At 40.3% G+C, this 21446-nt stretch overlaps 2 protein-coding genes across 2 annotated transcripts; one reads left to right on the top strand and one right to left on the bottom strand.

Moving 5' to 3' along the window:
• Nucleotides 1-12: 12 nt before the first annotated feature.
• plekhm1 (pleckstrin homology domain containing, family M (with RUN domain) member 1) lies at nt 13-21258 on the bottom strand. The gene is given in 14 exon segments (XM_063893393.1): nt 13-1912; nt 2276-2433; nt 2516-2579; nt 2666-2859; nt 3582-3727; nt 4396-4908; nt 4911-5357; nt 8873-8940; nt 8942-9015; nt 11328-11793; nt 13825-14475; nt 15133-15374; nt 19571-19660; nt 21039-21258. Coding segments are annotated over 13 exon segments (3213 nt in total). The 5' UTR covers nt 19625-19660; nt 21039-21258; the 3' UTR covers nt 13-1776.
• Nucleotides 15543-18427, top strand: LOC134870478 (protein FAM200A-like). Its single transcript, XM_063892662.1, has 2 exons — nt 15543-17852; nt 17991-18427. Exon 1 carries the CDS (start codon nt 15768-15770, stop codon nt 17847-17849), a length of 2082 nt encoding a protein of 693 aa, XP_063748732.1. The 5' UTR covers nt 15543-15767; the 3' UTR covers nt 17850-17852; nt 17991-18427.
• Nucleotides 21259-21446: the final 188 nt, after the last annotated feature.

Raw genomic sequence — 21446 nt, 5'->3', positions numbered from 1 at the left:
TACTCTCGCGAGTGGCGTCTTTGTTTTTATTGATGTAAATTACTAGAACAGATAGGACAGACATGCACTGGATTTCTTTGGGAGGAAATTTACACTATGATTAAGGGATGTCTCATTTAAAATTATAAACAGATATTACCCAGGAAATAATTGCCTTAATAACAAATATTAATCAGCATTTTCATCCTGTGATGAATGTTCAAAAACATAATGTTATTCGTTTTGCATTGTAGCCATACTTAAATGCTAAAAAAGCAATCAAGTTGATTTTAAGGATTCATACTCTTCAGAAAATGTTCTGATGTAGATGACTGCATGTGGATGTAGATGACTGCATGTGGATGCATATGTCAGCCAGGTCAATGTATTTCCCAACACCTCTCTAATAAAGTGTCAGGTCTGATACAATGATCAATTCTGCCTAAAACAGAACAGATTCATGAAATGACACAATGACATTTTGTTTCATGATGGTCATTTATGCATCTGTATTAAATGAAATGAAAACATTGAACAACAGTACTGCAGTATTCAGTACTTGCCACTTGCAGGTGATATGTTCTGTATATATCTAAATGCACTCGACAAGCAAACCTTCTGTTCATTTCTATTTCTTTTTACTTCAACTAAAATCTTGATAAAATATCACTTGAACAGTCATAGCCAGGTGCAAATATGCTAAATGGATTTGACTTCAGTATCAATGTGATATCTAATAATTTGCCGCAAGCAACCTTATGAATTACATCAGTATGAATCAAACAAGATTAGATTATTTTTAAAACTATTTTTTTGAGTTAATATACTCAAAGAAACATTCAACAAAGTCTTCTCAGTTAATGATTTTTACTATTCTACCAAATCAGCAACTAATGCAGAAATGTACTATTATCATCATTCATTTTCCTCATCTGGTTATGGTAAAAAATAATAGCCTGTGTGATGCTTTTTGGCCCCTTGTTTAACACACACAAAAAGGAAAATAGTGTAAAGCTTAAATTAAAAAGAAGGCACAATTAAAATAAATGTGCCGATTAGAACATTTTAAGTGCTGTTTTCCTTTTTTTGTATTCTCAGCACCCAACGTCACTGCTGCATTCTGTTTAAATATGTGCGTCTGAGACAAATGCAGGAAGCTCTGTGGAGCATTTCCGGTAAACATGATGGTGAAGAACGGCTAGGGCTGTACCGAATACTAAAAACTTCATTCATAACAATGACATTCAAATGAAAAATTCCAATGCGTTTCAAACCTGATATTTCTGCACCCACATGTATTTATGTTGAAAAAACTAAATATGCTATATTCATTAAATAAGTTGATTTGATAAAAAAAAGTCTTACACATTGACTGTATCAATGATTCAGTAAGCCGGTTTTTTTTGGTATTTTTTACGACAGTTATCTGAATCATCATTCAAGAACATCAATCGTGAAAAAAAAGAAAGACATTCGGTACAGCCCTATTCCCCACACTGTAAGGCAAAGTAAAAATAAAATGCTGTAAAAAGGTGTTGGATATGATTCTTGGCAGCAACCTCCACCGTTGCCCAGTCCTCCGTTTTGATGCAGTGGCGTGGTCTGGATTCAGAGATGTATTAAAGTCAGTAATATTTGGCTGGGTTATGTCAGCATCATGAGGTCCGATGTGACTTTAAGTTAGTGCAAGAGTTTAGCTACTTCAGCACAGTCGCCCACACACCGCCCTCTACTGTTAAGTCAGGCAAATCGCCCTCATAATTGCACTTGAGGTTACTTCATGTGAAAGCTAGATTTTCAGTTAATGTTCTCTCCGTCAGCGCTCAAGACCCGCAGATCCCTCTCCAGGTATTTCTTCATCCGCTGACAGCGGGGACACGACACCCCCGCAGCTTTGCAGGCCAGGTGAAACACAGCCTTACAATCTTTACACCTGGGGTAGAGATGATAAGAAAAAAAGAATTACAGAAACTGAATGTGACAGCAATTTAGAAACCAATACATTAAATAAAAATGGATAGATTCTATGGTTGACATTTGCTGCATCGACTTTATTTTCCCTCAAATTGAGGGAATGTAAAATGACATACTAACTAATTATGAAACATTTTAATTAGAGTGCATTTGTTTTTGTTTAAATATGACACTGTAAATACAGGTATTAAATACATACATGTGCATTGTATTTCCCATTATGTGTAAAAAAAACACTTTCCCTCCTAAATTCTGTCTTCTTTCACAAACTTACTTAACTTGAAACAAATACTCCAAAACCAAAAAGTTATTGGATACATACCTGGTGGTGATGTCAAACTGGAAGGGGAAGATGATGTCATTGGCGTGGCATATCTGACATATAAAGCCGCGTTGCGTGCACAGGTCACAGTGGAACACGTGGTTGGAGGCGTACTGCAGCAGTGTCACCAGGTAGTTTGCATATTGACCCTCTGCTATCTAGAAAAGAAAAACACACATTTAAAGATGTTTCCAGGTGGGATATGCGAGGGGCATCAACATGATGAACACAGCAGGGTACCTGTCGCAGGTCCAGGACACTGTACAGATGGCTCGACTCCAGCAGGTATGTACGCTGCTCCATTCTGAAGGAGAATTACGAAAAAGAAAAGTATAATATAATGTTGTGGTAAAATATGCTAAAATGCAAAAGCCACCTGTGTACACACACCTGGCCAGGAGTTTTTTGCCAGCTCCGCTGCGGCAGGTGAGCAGGTAGTCTCCCAGCAGACGCAGCCTCTGCCGCAGCACGTGGGCATCAGACATGGAGTCTGCGTGCTTCACCAGCTCAGGGTTCAGCTGCTCCAGGTTCAGCAGAGGCTCCTGCTCCACCTGAGCCAGCAGACGCAGGGCCTTCTTAGACACCTGGAGAGATACACACACACGCAGGAGGTCAGGACGTGACGAAGTTGTGACTGATGAATGTGTTTCTAACTTGTAAGGCTGAAGGATCCTTTGAGGATTAAAAATGACTCTCTAAATGTCTGTGGTCATCCCCCAAAAAAGGAAAAACAAAAGTTCCCATTCTGATCATATGGATATTTTCTATTAAATCCACTTACTTTAATGAATATAATTATTCAGTGCGAGCCTACCCTTGCAATTGGAAGAGCAAACAGTTATTGACTACAGTGAAAATGTATTGAAGCTGAAATTCAAGGTGAAAATAAATGAATTTTGGAAGTGAAGACATCTATCGTTTTGTTGTCTCTTGGTCTTTACAAGGCTCTGGATCATACGCATCAGGAATAACATTTTGCAGCAAGCACTGGAATCTTCTCTAATGCTATAAATAGTATAATACTAATAATATTAGAGTAGCCTAATCTTTGTTTGCAACTCTACAGAAACACCTGGGTTTATACAAAAAAAGTCTCAGTATTTAAAATCACACCACTGAAACTACTTTTATGTAACACAACCAGACATTTTCCTCCTCCTTTGTCAGAATCTGGTGTCTACACTACCAACAATGCAACACGGCAAGGCTTTATACATTTTTCTCTCATCGCAGTCCCTAGATGATTTTGTTGTTTCAGCCTGAACTCTGATAACAGCCTCTGTGGTGTTAGAGGTTCTGCACCTACCTCTCTTTGTGCGACGTCCCAGTTGTGCACCATGCGTGAAGGGATGATGCTGGTGTCGCCGTGGTGACAGGACTCACAGTAGTACTTTCCCGTGAACTCACAAAGCCGGGCTCTGCCTCGGGATGGGCCTATCTGCTGAGGACAACCTGCGCAATGTCGAAAATGTGAAAACAAATTCATCCATGCTCAGACACACAACACACACTCCTAAACACCCATCCACACAGTAGGGACACCCTATAAAGGTTATTCAAAAGTTGTGTTGCTTGCTATGGGAGGACACTAATTATAAAACAGACTAATGTTATTTATCAGAAAGAGTTTACCTTGCTGTTTGATGCTGCAATTGTGTTGAAAACGCTACATTTAAATGAGTCTACAAATAACTAAAGGTTGCTCTGGAATTCACAGCAAATCACTAGTTTACTTGCTGTAGTCAGTTATAGTTTTATCATTTCCTTCCTTGCATATGTAATCTGTTACTAAAGTTGGGAAATATATCAAGAAGGTTTAAATAAATCAGAATGACTGGCAGATACAGGACCAGAAGACCAACTAGAGCTGCAACGACTACTGACTAATTAATGAGTTAAACAACAGACAAATATTTGGCTGTTTTGATAAAAGATTGATTGTTAAAAGTCATTACTCGTACAATAAATGCAGAACATTCTTGCCTCTCACACATGGACATCATTTCATCTCAATTATGTCAATGAAACTAAACCTGACTGGATTGATCTAAAATCAACTCAACCAGGATAATCAATGTTTGTTCATGCTATTTGTCGCAATATTGAAAACTTGTTATTACCTGCACACTTGAAGCTCTGAGTGTCGAGCCCCTTCTCTGACGGCACAGTGCACAGATTAACAAGAAGGGCTCCATCTTCTTTGAGTCTGTGCTGCACCAGTCGTTGGAGGTTTCCAGTCACCACAGCTGGCTCCACCGACCCTCCCTCCTCCCCGCTCTCCAGGTATGAGTCCAGAGCTCCGCGGATCAGAACCCTCCAGGAGCGAGCCTCCTCGGGGTCCTCCGCTCGGAGTCTCAGCGTGTCCCTGACGGTCAGGAGTTTAAAAAAGGCCGGCCCTCCCAGAGAGACATCGGGCACCACGTCCCGGATTTCCTCAATCAGGTGGGTCTGCCGCAGCAGCTTCCTCCCCTCTTCTACCCGGAAACCTTTCAAGGCCTCCAAAGAGAGGGAGAAGACCAGAGGAGCCCATATCCGAGCCTCGGGATCGTTGGAGAAGTACAAAACTGTTTCTTTGATCGCATCCCTTTCCAGATCAGCAGTCCGAGACCAATCGAATTCCTGTGGAGGAGGCGCCTCTGCACCCCACCCATCCCTGTGTCAGAGGATAATGAAGTGCGCTCAGGGCTAGAGGGGGCGGAGGTTGGGGACAACGCATCCACACCGTTCTCAGTGGTTGGTACCAGAACCTCCCAGTGGTCATCAGCACGAGCTGCTGGTCGGCATTTGTTGAGGGCTTCTACTATCCGGTCCACCCAGTCCTCGGCTTCGTCCCGATTGGCCGCCCGGAGGTACAGCCGCTTCCCAGGAAAGGCCACCTCGAAGCGGCCCTCGGGCGAGGCGATGCGGGCCTCCTCACAGCGCAGCAGGGAGCAGTTGTCGCTGCAGGTGCGCTCCTCTGCGTTGAGATACAGACGGAACTCGAAGGGCGACAGCTCACAGTAGTGATCACGCCACATTCCCATCGCACCTCGGCGCTCCAGGTGACCGAGCTTCAGCAAGCCGCGAAAAGGGTTGAACAGCCCTGACAGAAAAGAGTCAGAGTAAGTTATTCAACTTTATTTTTGTCTATTTTGACAATATGGAGACTGGTTGACAACTAAAGACTCATTTCATATGACATAACTGCTTCGAAAACTAATTTGGATCCTGATTTCTTGTGAAAAATGTGATACAAACAAACAACATTTAAAAGAAACAGCAATAAAAGTGAAATAGAGCTGAAAAATGCAACAATTCCCAAATATATATATATATAAAATAACACTTCATTAAATTAAATAATTTACTGATGTAAACTAGCAATGACTCAATCAGCAGAAGTTGTTTTCCTTTTCCCACATTCTTTAGTGACTGTTGTGCACGCCCATGTTGCTCAGTCGGTGATGAAATGAAAGAGTGACCTGCTGCAGACCAGTGATAGGTTACATTATAAAAACCCGCTGATGTAGCTTGGTGAGATTATACAGTAGCAACTCCATAGTCCAAACACTATTGAGCTGCTACTTAGAGGTGACGTAGCGCAAGAAATACACGTTTATCACATTCCAGAACAATCCGCCTACATCCTAATGAATGATGTAAGAACAAAAGTGTTTTTCAATTATCAGCTGGTGGAAAACACCTGTGGTGATGTAACAGTCTGGGGCGTGGTTACACCTGTATTGTTTTCATTCCACAGGTTCAGGTGCTGCAGGTCATTTCTGTCCTTTGTCAACACTATTATTCACCTTTCAGCTTAACTCCTTGGTGGCCGTGTTTACTGGCCAGGGGTCTGGAAATACTCTCTCACAACTTAACCTAAAACAATCTAGCAAGGAGTCTTAGCTAGCAAATGTTATCTTAGTGAGGAGGTGTGGTGGACCCAGTGGCTAGGTATGACACAGTCTTTAAAAAACTGTTTGATTGGTTGATCCAAAAACAACGGGAGGAAATGCACTCTTAGTGATAATGGGCATGAAACCAACAGGCCTAATCATACTGTATAATTGAGTTTCTATTAAAGTATGATGTTAATATGAATATTATTTTATCTTATGACATGTCTGGTGTATAATTTGTAAGCCACAGTTACTAAAAACAGCCTACAAAATGTTTAAAAACACAGGCCTTTTTATACAGTAGCATATGCACATGCTGATACTGTTCATAGTTATTTGCTTACTTATGTTTACCACACTGGTAATTTAATAGCTAATCTATCTGATAGGGTTAGGTTTAGTGCCAGCAAAAAAACTGTCTGTGATCATTGGCCAGTCTATACAAGTAGCGGCGTTGCTTGGCATGTTAATCTATTTTAAACCAGCGAACAAGCCTTTTTGTCCTCTGCTTAAGAAACTCCTAAGCCTCTTAAAAGTCCTTCTCCCTACTGCATATAGTTTTTAACCTCAAAAGCCCTCTTAAGGGCTCATGTCCTCTGTATATAACTTTAGCAGGATCCAGTCTCTACTGGAAGGGGAGATTCTTAGAGAACATCCCAATTCCAATAAATTATTTAGAATTAGATATAGTTTCTTACCATGGAGCAATTACTTCACACTATTCCACTTATCTGTAGGTGGCGGTTACAGAACATGCACAAAAAACTTTGAAGAGTTTAAAGTTTTTAAACAGGTAGGAAAAATATATTTTGCTAGGATGATTTTCTCGAAGTAATTTTTACCACTGGTTTTCACAGCTGTACAAAAAATGTAAGAAAATGTATCACCACATTTGTTTTCTTTCACACGCCTCTCAGGGCTTCACTTGGATTTATTCTAAAGTAAAAGCAAGAAATCACCACATTGGAGAGATATACAGTGGTATGCAAAAGTTTGGGCACCCCTCTGAGATTTCATGACAATTTGCTTTTCCTTTATAATAGAAGATCACAGCAACAACATTTGTTTTCCTACAAAGATGTAGACGTTTTAGTGTTTTCCAGACCAAAATTCTTAGGGTAGCATTACATAGTTTTATTATAATAAAATAAAATGCAAAAAATGGGATGTGCAAAAGTTTGGGCACCCTTATAAATAGCATTCATTTCAACACCTGTACGGATTTATAGCTGACAGGTTGCTGCACAAAATTGCTTTGATTAGCTCATTAGACCTTCAATTACAAAGACAGGTGGAACCAATCATGAAAAAGGCTATTTAACATAGGTAATAGCTGGCTGTGCCTGGCCTAGGTTCTTTCTTAGGGAGTGGCAAGATGGGGACCTCAAAACAACTCTCCACTGACCTGAAAGCTAAGATAATCCAACATTATAAATTAGGAGAAGGGTACAAAAAATTATCTGACAGGTTTAAACTGTCTGTCTCCACAGTCAGAAACGTAGTTGTGAAATGGAAGGCCACAGGAACAGTCCGTGTGAAGGAAAGATGTGGTAGGCCGACAAAAATAGGGGAAAGGCACAGGCGAAGGATGGTGAAAATGGTCACAGAGAAGCCACAGACCACCTCCAGAGAACTACAACAACATCTGGCTGCTGATGGTGTAGTTGTTCACCGTTCCACAATCCAGCGTACTTTGCACCAGGAAGAGCTCATTGGAAGGGTGATGTGCAAAAAGCCTTTCCTGAGTGTTAATCACAAGAAGAGTCGCATGAGGTATGCAAAAGCACATCTGGACAAGCCAGAAGCATTTTGGAACAAAATACTGTGGTCAGATGAGACCAAGATTGAGTTATTTGGTCATAACATGAACAGGTATGCATGGCGAAAAAAACACACTGCATTCAATGAAAAGAACTTGTTGCCCACTGTAAAATTTGGTGGAGGATCTATCATGTTATGGGGCTGTGTGGCTAGCACAGGTACTGGAAAACTTGTTAAAGTTGAGGGCCACATGAATTCCTTACAGTACCAGGAGATTCTTGACAAGAATGTTCTAGAGTCAGTCACAAAGTTGAAGCTACGCCAGGGTTGGATTTTTCAGCAGGACAATGATCCTAAGCACCGATCAAAATCCACCAAGGAATTCATGCAGAAGCACAGGTACAATGTTCTGGAATGGCCATCCCAGTCCCCAGACCTTAACATCATTGAAAATGTATGGATTTATTTGAAGAAGGCTGTCCATGCACGGAGGCCAAGAAACCTGACTGAACTGGAGACGTTTTGTGTGGAAGAATGGGCCAAAATACCACCTGCCAGGCTTAAGGGACTTGTCTGTGGCTACAGGAGGCGTCTACAGGCCGTTATTGCAGCAAAAGGAGGCAATACTAAATATTAATGGAATTATTTCTTAGGGGTGCCCAAATTTATGCACATGCCTATTTTTGTTTGAATGCACATAAACATGTTTCTGTTTGACCAATAAAAGTTATTTCACTACTGAGATGTTTCTGTTACCATAAGGTATAACATATGTTAAAATGAAGTTGCTGCTTCAAAAGCTCAGCAAGTGACAAACTGATGCAGTGGTTTTCCTAAGGGGTGCCCAAACTTTTGCATACCACTGTAACACGATAATGGAGGCAGGCCACCAACCCTGTGTTCTCCAATGATAACTGATGAACATAAACTCATCTAGGCTCTGGACTGCATGTTTCACCTCTTTGTCTGCGATGGACGACACCAGGGGGGTGACTGAGAGGGCTCAGCTGGGGGGGCGGGAGGAGGCGGCTCGCTATTGTCCGGCACCTCCTCCAGGTGGGGCATGTAGATGTCATCCTCAGAGATCCAGGAACAAGAATGCTGCAGTAAAGAAAACACACATTTTTAATAACGATATATAAGAATAATGCCCATACATCTTTAAATCAAATAGTTAATTACATATATTTATTTGTGCATGTAACTCTCTGCCTGTTTCCCTTATACTGCGGCAGCATTTAGGATCATCTAACTGCATTCAATTTAGATTTGTATTTACATGAACATTTTGCAAAAAACTTGAGGTTTACAATATCCAACTTTGTAAGACATGAGAACGACATGTAGAATTGCCATCAGACTAGTGTAAAGTGGTGCAGGTCTAAAGGTTCTTTTATCAAAATACCGTATTGCAAGGAAACAAAATGACAGGACACTACGAATTAAGGGCTAAAGCAATTTGTGAATTCATCAGAAACAATTTTGATAATAATTGGAGTCACTTTTTAGAGCCAAAGTGCCAATACGTCCTTTATTTGATCCTTTATCTGCTTTTCTGTGTTTTATAATCCCTCTGGATAGAAATTACTTAGTCTGCTAGTCCACTTAAACAAGACAATTAAAGATGTCTCCTTAGAGCATATAAAAAATTTGATCGACATTTGAAACTATTTTCTGACACTTTTTGTTGATTAATTGACAATGGAATGCTTTTAAGCCAAATGAGTGTTGGATCGGATGTTCTCATTAGAAAACACAACTGAGCTGTATTCAAGTATACTATAAATCAGGGCTGTCCAAACTTTTTTCACCGAGGGCCACATACAGAATAATATACAGAGAGCTGGGCCACCTAAAGAGGAGAATATTGCCTCATAAGTTAAGTTATAAGCTAGCAAAACAAATCAAATGTAGGCGAATAATGCGCAATAATTTCAAATTGTTTAAGGAAAAAATAGCCTACATCACATCTCTTAGGGTTTCAAGTATTTTGTTGGCAGCTCATTCCTTAAAACAGAAGCCTCAGATTGCTTATACTAAGAGTAAATATTAAGGTTCAATTTCAAGCTCGTTATAGAAATAAGTTATTGGGTTTTTTTTATCGACTAAGATTTGTTAGAAAATGTTTTAAATTCTAAATGACTGAATTTATTTGAAATTGGGCTCATTAATAAATGTTAACATATGAGAAGTACAATATCAGACAAGCAAAAGTTCCATTTGATGGCCATAATCCATTATACTTTTAGAATTTGCTGAGGGCCGTTTCAAAATGGCCTGCGGGCAGCATTTTGCCCCCGGGGCCCCTGCTATAAATAGGCAGCAGTAAGTTTATGGAAGAGCAGTTTCTGTTGTCATGTGTCTTTGGGGTTATTAATGTGAGAGCTATAAGATGAATAGTGTCTTTCTTTGTTTCTCTGTATTTAAAGATGAGACTTATTTATCACTTATCTTGACTAATTGGTATTACCAATGTGTAGACACCACAGAAAGTCCTACTTTTAAGGAACATTGAGACATATCCTGGGGCTGTCCCAGCTAGATATATGTAATAAAAGTGCTTTATGGCCATTTCATGCAGCAGGAAGTTAATTATCTGTACCAGCGTTATCTATAACATCATGTCACCGGAAAGGTTTTATAACATCTCTAGAGTTTTCAAACACAACTTATGATCTCTTTGTATGGTCAAAAAGAAACATATTCCATTAATTATTAAATAGCTTGTGTGCATTTTCCACGCTGACAAAGAGTCAGGTGTCATATTTGTCATTTCCTCAGTGGGAAAACCTAATAGCAGTCCAGGAGCAGGGGCAGTTCTGCATTTCCTCTATGAGTAAAACACATATTTAGTAGAAGTTCTCTTATTTTGAGAAACCACAGGAGACACAACTTCTATATTTTTATAAAGGCTCTGTTAGTTTTCCCATAAATTGTATTTGTACTTGTTTATATATAATAAAGCCTATAGTGAGAGCTGGTTTAAGATAACCTAATGTTTGTCCTCCTTGGATCTACATTTTATTTGATAGTTTCTATTGTATTTGATCTTATTTTAATTTCATATTCTATCTTGTAATTGTATTATATCTTTTAGCACTGTCATTCATGTGTGTGGATCTGTAAAGCCCACTGAGACGAATGCGTTTTGTGATATTGGGCTGTACAAATAACATTTGATTTGATGTTTTTGTTGTATTTTTTCTTCTCTACAGATATTGTACAGTCTTCACTTCTTAATCAGCTTTTGCTTAACTTGAAGCTACTGGCCATGTTAGCATTATGCACAATCTGCATTTGAATTTCTTCATATAGTGATCTTCATTTTTCTATTCGTATGATGAACCTCATCGTTATTTTTGCACAGTTTTTTATTAAGTAGGAGACTGTCCTATTACAGAAAATATACTTACGTTTAGAGAATCTGTGGACAGCTTTCTGCTCAGGATGCTGGTGGAGCGACTTGAGCTTGGAGGCACTGTAGGCTCAGGAGTCTCTTCTTCCTCCCTCTCTTCCTCGACAGGCTCTGTAGTCTCCGGAGAATTGTTCGTATGTTGTTCTTCTTCTACAGACTCCACAGGCTCACCGACAGTAGAGAGCGTGTCTGTGTCCAAGAGTAGCTCAGCGGTATGGTTGCCCACTTCTGACGGAGTGTAGTCAACATGAATCTCATCAGATGTTGGCGAGGGCTCTGAATCAGAGTTTGGAAGAGGGTCCACAAGTTCTTGGGATGAAGTAGGGGGACCCTGGGTGTCGCTGTCGGAGCCGCTGAAAACGGCCGTCTCCGAGTTCTGGTCGGGATCCGTGCTGGAGACGAATGAGTCCTCACGCATGGAGTCCTGGCTGCAGTGTCCGCTCTCCCTGAACTCTGTCGGAGAACTGCAGAGACAAGGACAGGTCATGATATGTTTTAGTGCAAGCTTATTAAAGTGTATGAACAGCGTTTGAAAAGTAAAATTGAAGTACCGAAACCAATAGCCTCAAGAATCTTGTATATTTACAGAAGTCCAGTATACCCAAAGCAATATCAATGTTTATTTTCACTTTGTTATTTAACCAACTTATTCACAAGTTTTGATAATGATTATTAAATCCTAGCTAGCTCTGTTAGGTGAGACGCTAGGAATCAACAAACAAATACAAACAGGAGTGCTTTATTGAAAAAGTGAAAAGATTTTTGATTTACACGGGGGAAGAGAGTGTTGACCAAATGACTTAAAATCAATCATTTCTGGTTTAAATTAAGCACTTCCCAAACTCTAAAGACTTTATCTTAAAAAAAACTAGTTCAATTTTCCATTCACAAATTATAATGCTTACACTAGAACAGGCCTATTCAAATGGCGGCCCACGGGCCAGATGCGGCCCAGAATCAACTCCCGATTGGCCCAGCCTGTCGTGTCCCAATTCCTACACTAGTACAGACCATGAACGCGTAAACCTGACGATGAACACTGTTGGTTTAACCCTGCCTGGACTGAAAAATATTTGTTTATTCAGGCATCAAATCCAAACACCGAAGTTGTGGAGTGACGTCAACAAACAGCAGTTCCCCAACGTTCAGAAAGAAGCGATCTGTGTGCTTAGTATGTTTGGATCAACATACACATGTGAGTCTTTTCACACATGAACTTAATGAAAAGTAGCCCTCGCTGCTCCCTGGCTGACAGCACTCTTCACCAATGTCTTAGGATTGCATTGACAACCTATGAGCCAAAAATCACTGCCCTTGTTCAAAACAAAAAATGTCACTTCTCCCATTTAGTCAGCATTGACAAATCAAAAATGAGGTGATAGTAGGCACCTGGTTTACAATAGTAGACATGTAGTGTAGTATTCATTCATATGTTAGTTACCCTTATCCCTTGTTATGGGTTTATGTACTGAAAGGTTTGACAGTTCTTTTTCATTCATTTAAATGCACTTTGTAATGTGTCTGGGTCAAATGTGACCAAAACTTCAGATTTTTTTTTTAATACTTGAAAAGGGAAAAAATAGTATTGCTACAGTACTACCTCTTTTTGTTACATTGGAGCTCTTCAATTAATGCACTTATTGATCCTCATTTATTTGTTCGAAGACTGCTATTATTGTATTCAGTTAAATGCACTTAAATAACCCGAACATTTTACTTCTAAAGTAAACAAATGTAATGCTACATCTGTGCACCTTTTGTTTTTTAAGCACTGAAATGATTTAGACCCTCTTAGATTTTGTTAAATTATTGCCAATTTATTGTGTTTTTATGCACTTTCTGATGTGCCTTTTTTAGTTGAACAATGAATAAAAATGGCATGTTTTTCATCGCAGTAATATGTGTTGGTTTAAAATGTGTCATTACCCGCCATAGACTGTATATATTGAGTCTATGTTACCCGCTTTTTACAGACTGCTGAATGTCTGGCCCAGCTGAATTTTGTGGTTATAAAATCTGGCCCGACTGAATTTGTAATTGAATAGCCCTGCAATAGAACATGTTTTTCTAATTGTCAACACATTCAAAGAAAAGCACCTAGATCATTCATTTCTATCGAAGACAAATCTTTGAAAACAACATATATATATTGGGCTTTTTTTATTTTAAAAGGCTGTCATTCCCTTAAAAAGCTGGACACCTTTTCACCAACAGGAGTAAAAAGAGAACATAATAGGGACTATTTCCATGTGTGGATTAATCCACATTTGGTGCTTTATTCAGTATTAACAGCAGTAGAACGTTTAATTCGATTAAGTCAAAATAAACTACAGTCAGTGTGTTCACGGTGATAAAGGAACATGATGTCACCAAGTGCAACAGTGAGCCTCACCAGTGAGCTCGAGCTTTTTTATTGGATTTGTTAACAATAAGAAATGTAAAGAATTTCGCCATATCCACTTTCCTCTGCCTACTCATATCAAACACACACTTACTCCTTTAGCTTCTTGGTGCTGATGTTGACATTTATGGGCATGTCCTGGTCGTACCAGGGCTCTCCTGTGGGGCTGCGGGGGTCCTGCCCCTGCAAAAGGCTGTCAGAGCTCAGGCTGGAGGAGAGCTGCGAGGAGCCGGTGGTGTCCAGGCTTACATTTGACGAGTTCATAGCATTCCTGCCCCCTTGTAATAACCCTGTGCCTCTCCCTGGGCACCCTCTCTGCAAATCCTGTGTATCTGAAGATCCGGACGACTGCGACACTGTATCCCATTCTTTGTTTACAGATTTGGAGTTGGGGTGGTCTCCGCCGTTGAGGGGCAGTTCGACCGTGTCCACCTGGGACATGGGGCAGAGTCCGGCGAGAGCCAGAGGCGTGGTGGTCCATTCGTTGAGGACAGCAGACTTGTACGATAGGTTGAATGTAAGAGAGGCGAGACCCTGGAGGTAGCTGAGCAGGACTTCCCGCTCCTCTGTGTTCAGGAGCAAGGCACTGGGCTGGTAGTAGGTCCGCAACTTGGAGCCCTCACGAAACAGCGACACCAAGTAGCACTCGAGCAGGCCGTGGTTGAGGGCCAGCCGCAGCCACGCTCGGCAGCGACCCACTTCTGTTCCCACGAAGCTGATCTTCTCCAGCTCTGTGACCACATCACTGGGGAATTAACATAGTGTTATTACACTTTACATTAAGACTTAGCAGATAAAGATACAACATTTAGGGCTAGAACTCAAGAATACACAAAATATCAATTAATCTGATGATACATATCCTGATTAATTGGTCTGTAAAAAGTCAGTGAATAGGGAAAATGTCCTTATGCCGTTCTTTGTTGCTTGAGTTCACCAGATCCTTTTAGTAATTGTATTTCTAAATATGTTACAAATTTAGTATAATATATTGAAATATGTTTTTATTGTAATTCATTCTTATGCATGCTTCTACGAGTAATAATATATATAATAATAATAATAAAAATAATTGTGTTTATCGGCCTTAAATTATGGTGACAAGAAAGAAAATGGAATAAACAGACTTGGAAATTTAGATAGCAAACAAAACAAAAACATATTGAGCGAGAAAATGATCATCTGTGCATCTCTCCTATCAATATTTGAAAATGTGTTCACTTTGTCATCACATGAGAACGAAAAGAAGCAAAAAGATTACAAAAAACAGGAATCAGTGAAAGTTTGGAAGTTTTGCTATAAAAATACTTTCTGGACATCAAAATAGTTGCAGATAAAGATTTTGTCAATCTTTTTTCATTTATCTTGTCAGCTCTAATGATGTCTATTTGAGAATAAATACCGGTGGGTGACGGTCTTGAGGAGGCTCCAGAAGAAAGGCTGCGGGAGTGGACATCTGTCTCCCTTCCTACTCCGGCCCCCAGCCTCGGAGCGGACGTACTTGCTCTTGATACCGTGGATGAAGATGGCCTCCAGCGCACAGCAGAGCAGGTTAGCATCGCTGTTCTCGCTGGTTACCACTGCGTCTGACGTCACATATCGCTTCTGCAGGGCCTTTAGCGACTTTGCCAGCTTATCTTTGATCTACATTTGACAATGTGTTGGAAAGAGAAGTATCATCACCTTCCATGTCAACTAGGATGTGGTGCGAAAATAAATAATAACTCTGTTCACAAACACACACAAGAGTCACAGTAAAGAAAACACTCAGCACATTCTCTTCATTTCAACCTCCAGCTTTAAGAGCAGGGGTTTTCAACCGGTGGTCCGCGGACCCCTGGTGGTCCGCGGCGGCATTGCATGTGGTCCGTGACAAGAGCCTATGTTGATCAGTTCACCATTGTTTTTTTTTAATATAAATTCGCTTTGATATTTCAACACATTTCCAGAATACCGTTACATATCGTGAAAAATATGTTTAAAATAATATAAAGGAAATTCAAGCTGACAGAATGTAGCCTTGCGCCTATCCAGTCTATGGTAGCCTGTGATTCGCTAATGGTAATGAGTTGCGTCGCTAACCTCACTTATTATTCATTACGTACAGTCTTGCGAGCAAAGTTGACACACATTTATAAGCATAGCCGACGAGAGTATTTTAAGATAGGTTGTAGTACAGCAAACATTTGTTACATATGTACTAGTCTAGCTATATATCTAGCACCAATGGATCGTTTTGTAGTGAGGAAAGTGCCAGAGGGACAGGCTGCCATGACAGAGGGTCAGGCTGCCACGACAGAGGGACAGGCCGCCACGATAGGGCAAGGACAGGCTTCCGAAGCGTCAACTTCGCAAAAAAGACGAAAAAGAAAATACAATGAGGAATATGTTAAATATGGATTCACAGTGACGACAGACAGAGCAGGAGAGGAGGTACCACTGTGTTTCGTATGTTCAACAATTCTCTGTAATGAAGCTATGAAGCCGTCGAAACTTACGCGGCATATGGAGACGCATCACGTCCACTTGAAGGCCAAACCCGTTGAGTACATGCAACAGATGTTGCGTGATTTCAAAGGACAGCAGGCTACCATGAGGAAGAGTGCAAAAATAAATGAAAACGCACTGAAAGCATCGTATCTGGTCGCTCTCAGGGTTGCAAAAAGTAAGAAGCCCCATACCATTGCAGAGCAGCTTATATTGCCAGCAGCCATAGATATGTGCAGAGCTATGGTAAGCGAAGAATGTGCCAACAAATTAAAAACTATTCCGTTGTCAGACAACACAATCGGAAGACGAATTGGGGAAATGGCAAATGATGTCAAAGACCAGCTGATGGCAAAACTTCAGACAGTTCTGTTTTCCCTTCAAATCGACGAGACGACAGATGTTACTAATGATGCGCAACTGTTAACATTTGTGCGATACGAGGACAGTGGCACTATGTGCGAGGAATTTCTTTTTTGCAAACCACTGCCCGGGCGAACTACCGGTGTAGAAATATTTAAAGCACTGGACGATTTTTTCACGGAGCACAATATCTCGTGGCAGAGGTGCGTTGCATTATGCAGCGATGGGGCCCGAGCCATGAGTGGCAGCAAGACTGGACTGTTTGCGCATGTAAGGAGGGTGGCTCCGGGGGTAATTTGGACACACTGCCTGATTCATAGAGAGGCTCTCGCCTCCAAAGATCTCAGTGTTGAGCTCAGTGGTGTGTTTGATGTCGTTGTCAAGACGGTCAACTTCATAAAACGAAACGCATTGAATACACGCCTGTTTTCATCCCTATGCCATGACTTGGGAAGTGAACACAGCTCTCTCCTTTATCATTCAGAGGTGCGTTGGCTGTCTCGCGGCGCTGTGCTCGCCCGTGTGTTTGAACTACGCGGAGCTATCTACGAGTTCTTGTGCGAGAAGCATTCTGATCTGGCTTCCAATTTCAACGATAGTTACTGGTTAACTAAGCTGGCGTACCTCACAGATGTTTTTGCAGAGCTGAACAAGTTGAACAGCTCCATGCAAGGGAGAGATGCAAACGTCATGCAGCTCTACGAGAAGCTCGACGCATTTGTGAAAAAAATGTCAAAGTGGATCGAACGAGTGGAGAGCAATAACTTGGCGATGTTTCCTTCAGTTGAGGAATACCCTGACAGCACTGACATCAACGACACTATATGTGAGCATTTGAGGAAGCTTGTGCGTCAATTCGCAAAGTACTTCACTGATTCGGAAGAGTGGCGCCGTGACAGCAAGTGGATCCTGCTCCCATTCAGTGACGATGCATCAGTAGGGTCAAGTCTGACGGCTGTGGAAGAGGATAAGCTGATTGAGATGTCCACAGACTCTGTCAGGAGGCATATGTACGACACACAGCCCCTTGTTAAATTCTGGATAAGTTGCCAGACAGAATTTCCACAGCTTGCTGCAAAAGCAATGAGGTGTCTTTTGCCCTTTCCAACCACATACCTGTGTGAGAGTGGTTTTTCTACACTGGCGTACTTAAAGAATAAGTACAGGGCTAGGCTTGATCCAGAGAATGACATGAGACTGTCTCTGTCTACCATTTCGCCACGAATAGACAGGCTGTGTGGACTTCACCACGCCCAGATATCACACTGACAGGTAGGCCTAATTCTCCCATGTTTTCACTGTTACGACCCTGGCGGGTTTAGGCCCCGCCCTGTGTTAATGGTAAGCCTGTTCTCTCTCCCTGCTTTTCTCAATCTCTCTCTGCTTTTCTCAATCTCTCTGTCTCTACAGCAGGTGATTGGTGACAGGTCTGTCCTGGCTGGGTTATAAAAGCCCTGACCAGCCAGCAGTTGAGGCTGCCTTGGTCTTCATTTGTTGGATTTTGGTTCTCCGGTGTTGTTGGATTTTTGTTCTCCGTTGTTGTTTTGTCACACACCTAGACTGACTTTGCATGAAATTTTTAGTTACTTTTCCCAATACTGAATTGCACAACACTTTATTATTCTTTATTATTTCTTTAAAATAATCTTTAATTTAATTTAATTTAATAAATCTACTTTTATTATTATAAAATCTGCGTGGCCTCTCTTTCATGTTTCATGCATTGAGCTATGCATGTAACACCAAATACACACGCGCACGCGCAGGCACATCAGTGGGCCGCGGATTGCTTTCTAGTCCGAATGGTGGTCCCTGGGACAAAACCAGTTGAAAACCCCTGTTTAAGAGGAATATATTGAGTGAGGTTAGAAGCCAGGGGGTTACAAAACACAGCCTTTAGATTATCTACGGTCACATGACACCTGCTGTCGGTTGACATGAAAAGACAGAGAACATAAACATAGCCTACATTTACAGTGCTTGGTTTGGCAGGACTTTAGCATCACAGCTACGGTAAATGAAATAATCTAGGACCGGTTCCTCGCCTGACTCATAGTTTCCCCCTGAGTCACACACATTTATTTAGCAAGTCAGGAGTACATTGGTACACTGTCTGCAAAGTCCTGTTGTAAAACACCATTTTAAAACAGACATACAGTACGTCTTCTTATTGATAGACACATTTTCCAGCATTTGGACTACCTATGCTGCAAATGTATCATCTCTTTAATCTACACACAACATCTATTGCAGGTCTGTCTGTCCCGGGAGAGGGATCCCTCCTCTGTTGCTCTACCCAAGTTTCTTTGGGTCTAATCAGATGTGGGGGTCCAAGGACAGAGGGTGTCATACTCATAAACTGTACAAACTGCAAAGTCCACTGAGACAAATGTAGAATTTGTGATATTGAGCTTTATAAATAAACTTTGATTGATTGATTGATTGAGCTTTCCAAGACTTCTTAACATTGACTTCACTTGAAGGATTTTCCAGGTCCCATTCTCTAAAATTGTCATGATCATCATAATTCTTATTTACTTTTATTGCAACTGCTTTCCTTCCATGCCTTCATCTAAAAATATCATGTGTTTAAATTACTATATGTAATAACGTCTTATCTTATACGTTCTTATTTGAAATGGTCATGTATGATGTTTTTCATACATTTGATGCACACATAATGATCCTAGGCCTGTCCTTTGAACTAACATAAACACAAACATTTAAAATGTATATAAATAACATAGACCTAACTGTAAAAAGAACTTTGCCACAAATGAATCACCAAGTTAAGGTCAGGGCAGAAGTGGTGTAATGTGAAATACAGTTACAACAGTACACTTACAACAATATGGAAATGTCACAAGCTGTCTATTTTGAGACAAACATCCTCCCAAGGGCAAATAAAGACCAACCTGACACCTTCACATTTAGCAGAGGAGCCGTCACAAAGTAACAAGATCATATGTGGTAAAAGCCTGTGGTTTTACCTGTTTGACATCTTTAGCCTCAGGTGGCGCATCTGGTATCTGTGTAGCTAGCATGGCATCTTCTGGGAAGTTTTACGCACACATGGTAAACTGAAACACATAAAACAAGAGCCTATTCAAAACTTGTGCATCTCTTATAACCACGATATTGACCCCTGCTTCCTTAATGATTTTACTTTTAATATTAAAGACGGATAGTGCAAAAGGCAAAGCATGTGATATTAAAGGAAGCAGTTTTTTCTCCTCTCCTTCCTTCGGTTCCTCACTACATGTGACAAGTTCACTGAGCTATCATTACATTTTACATCACGAGACTGAGTTCTGATACTTATCTGCTATTTCATGGTTTCAGAAAGTGACCGCTTTGTAACTGAATCATGTGAGGATGCTGATTAAAATAATGGTGGTGTCTGCAGGGAAGTAGCTACAAAATGCCTCAGGACTAACTTCCTCTATCAAAAAAAGCACTGAGAGGGCACATAAGGACCCAACAGTGTGCCACTCAGATTTCCTGACATGATCAATATGCAGATAAGATTAGCTTTCAACCAATTAAGATTGGACCATTATTGGTCTCAAAAATAGAAATGAAATAAGAGCTTTTAGACAAAACACATTGTTAAGTGAGTGGTGATTAATAGCAGATTTCCAATTCATTTGCAGAGGATTTAGATTAATTGAACTATCATTTGGCATATAGTACTGTATGTCATAGTGTAAAGTGATGTCTTAAAATGCCTTGTTTTTTATTAACCCAAAGCATATAGTGTATTCAGTACATATTTGATATAATAAAACAGAGCAAGAAATCTCCATACTTAAAAAGGACAAAAACAGCAAGTTCTGTTCTGATATTTTGAAAGAAAAATAAATGATAGATTGTTTTGTATAACATAATGTTAATTTCTATGTTGATCGACTAATCGAAAGTAAAGTACCATATAGTATGTTCTATAGTACAACAATATAATATTTAGTATATGATATAACATGGTGTAAGATATAACATGATATAATGTGGTGTGTAGTACACCAATATAACATAGATATCATGTGATGTGGTATAATATGGTGTTGTACAGTACATAACAACAATATATCAAATCAAAAACCTAGAGTAACAAGAAAACGGATCACTTGATAACAGTGGGGTGAAGAATTTACCTTGCAGCAGCATGTTGTGACATGTTTAAGTAAAAACTAGAAAAACATTACATCTCCATGCTCGTCAACAACACTGTACAGCAAGTTGCCAATTTTAATGTTAGCTTCTGTTTTGGGCGTGTGTGGGCATTCAAGCTCGACAGGGAAGCTCGACCCATCGTAATATTGACCAAAGAAAACAGAAAACAAGCTGTGTCAAGCATATTCCACATAGCAGTTCAGTGAAATCTATAAATCATGACATAAACAGTAAACGTGAGGTTGATAATGTGGTGTTAGTAGCGGTTAACGTTAGCTTCCTTACCGAAACAAGGCTGTCTAACTTGCCATTAAGGTCCAGAGACACCCGTAATATCCTCCGGAAATGACTATATATTCAGTAAATGTACGTTAAAGTTATTTCAACCGTACAGTCGGTCTCCATAGTTTCCAAAACACGTAAAAATGCAAAAAAAGAGCGTTAACTAAGATTTGTTTCCTGGAGAGGTAAGACCTCTCTTGTCACTATCACCATCCAGCTGAAGACTGATGCATCATGGGAAGTTGACTTAACCGGTGATGCCTTCAGGCTCTATCTGAAATACAGTAACAATGTTACGAGCGTGACAGGAACGTACATTAAGAACATTTAACATAAAATAAGTACACCTCATTATGTCTCAAACGCATCCGAAAATCCTGCAGCTTTTGTCTTCATCAGTGAAACTAAAAT

The sequence above is a fragment of the Eleginops maclovinus genome, chromosome 10, assembly GCF_036324505.1.
Source record: "Eleginops maclovinus isolate JMC-PN-2008 ecotype Puerto Natales chromosome 10, JC_Emac_rtc_rv5, whole genome shotgun sequence".
Lineage (NCBI taxonomy): Eukaryota > Metazoa > Chordata > Actinopteri > Perciformes > Eleginopidae > Eleginops > Eleginops maclovinus.
This window is presented reverse-complemented; position numbering and strand designations above follow the sequence as displayed.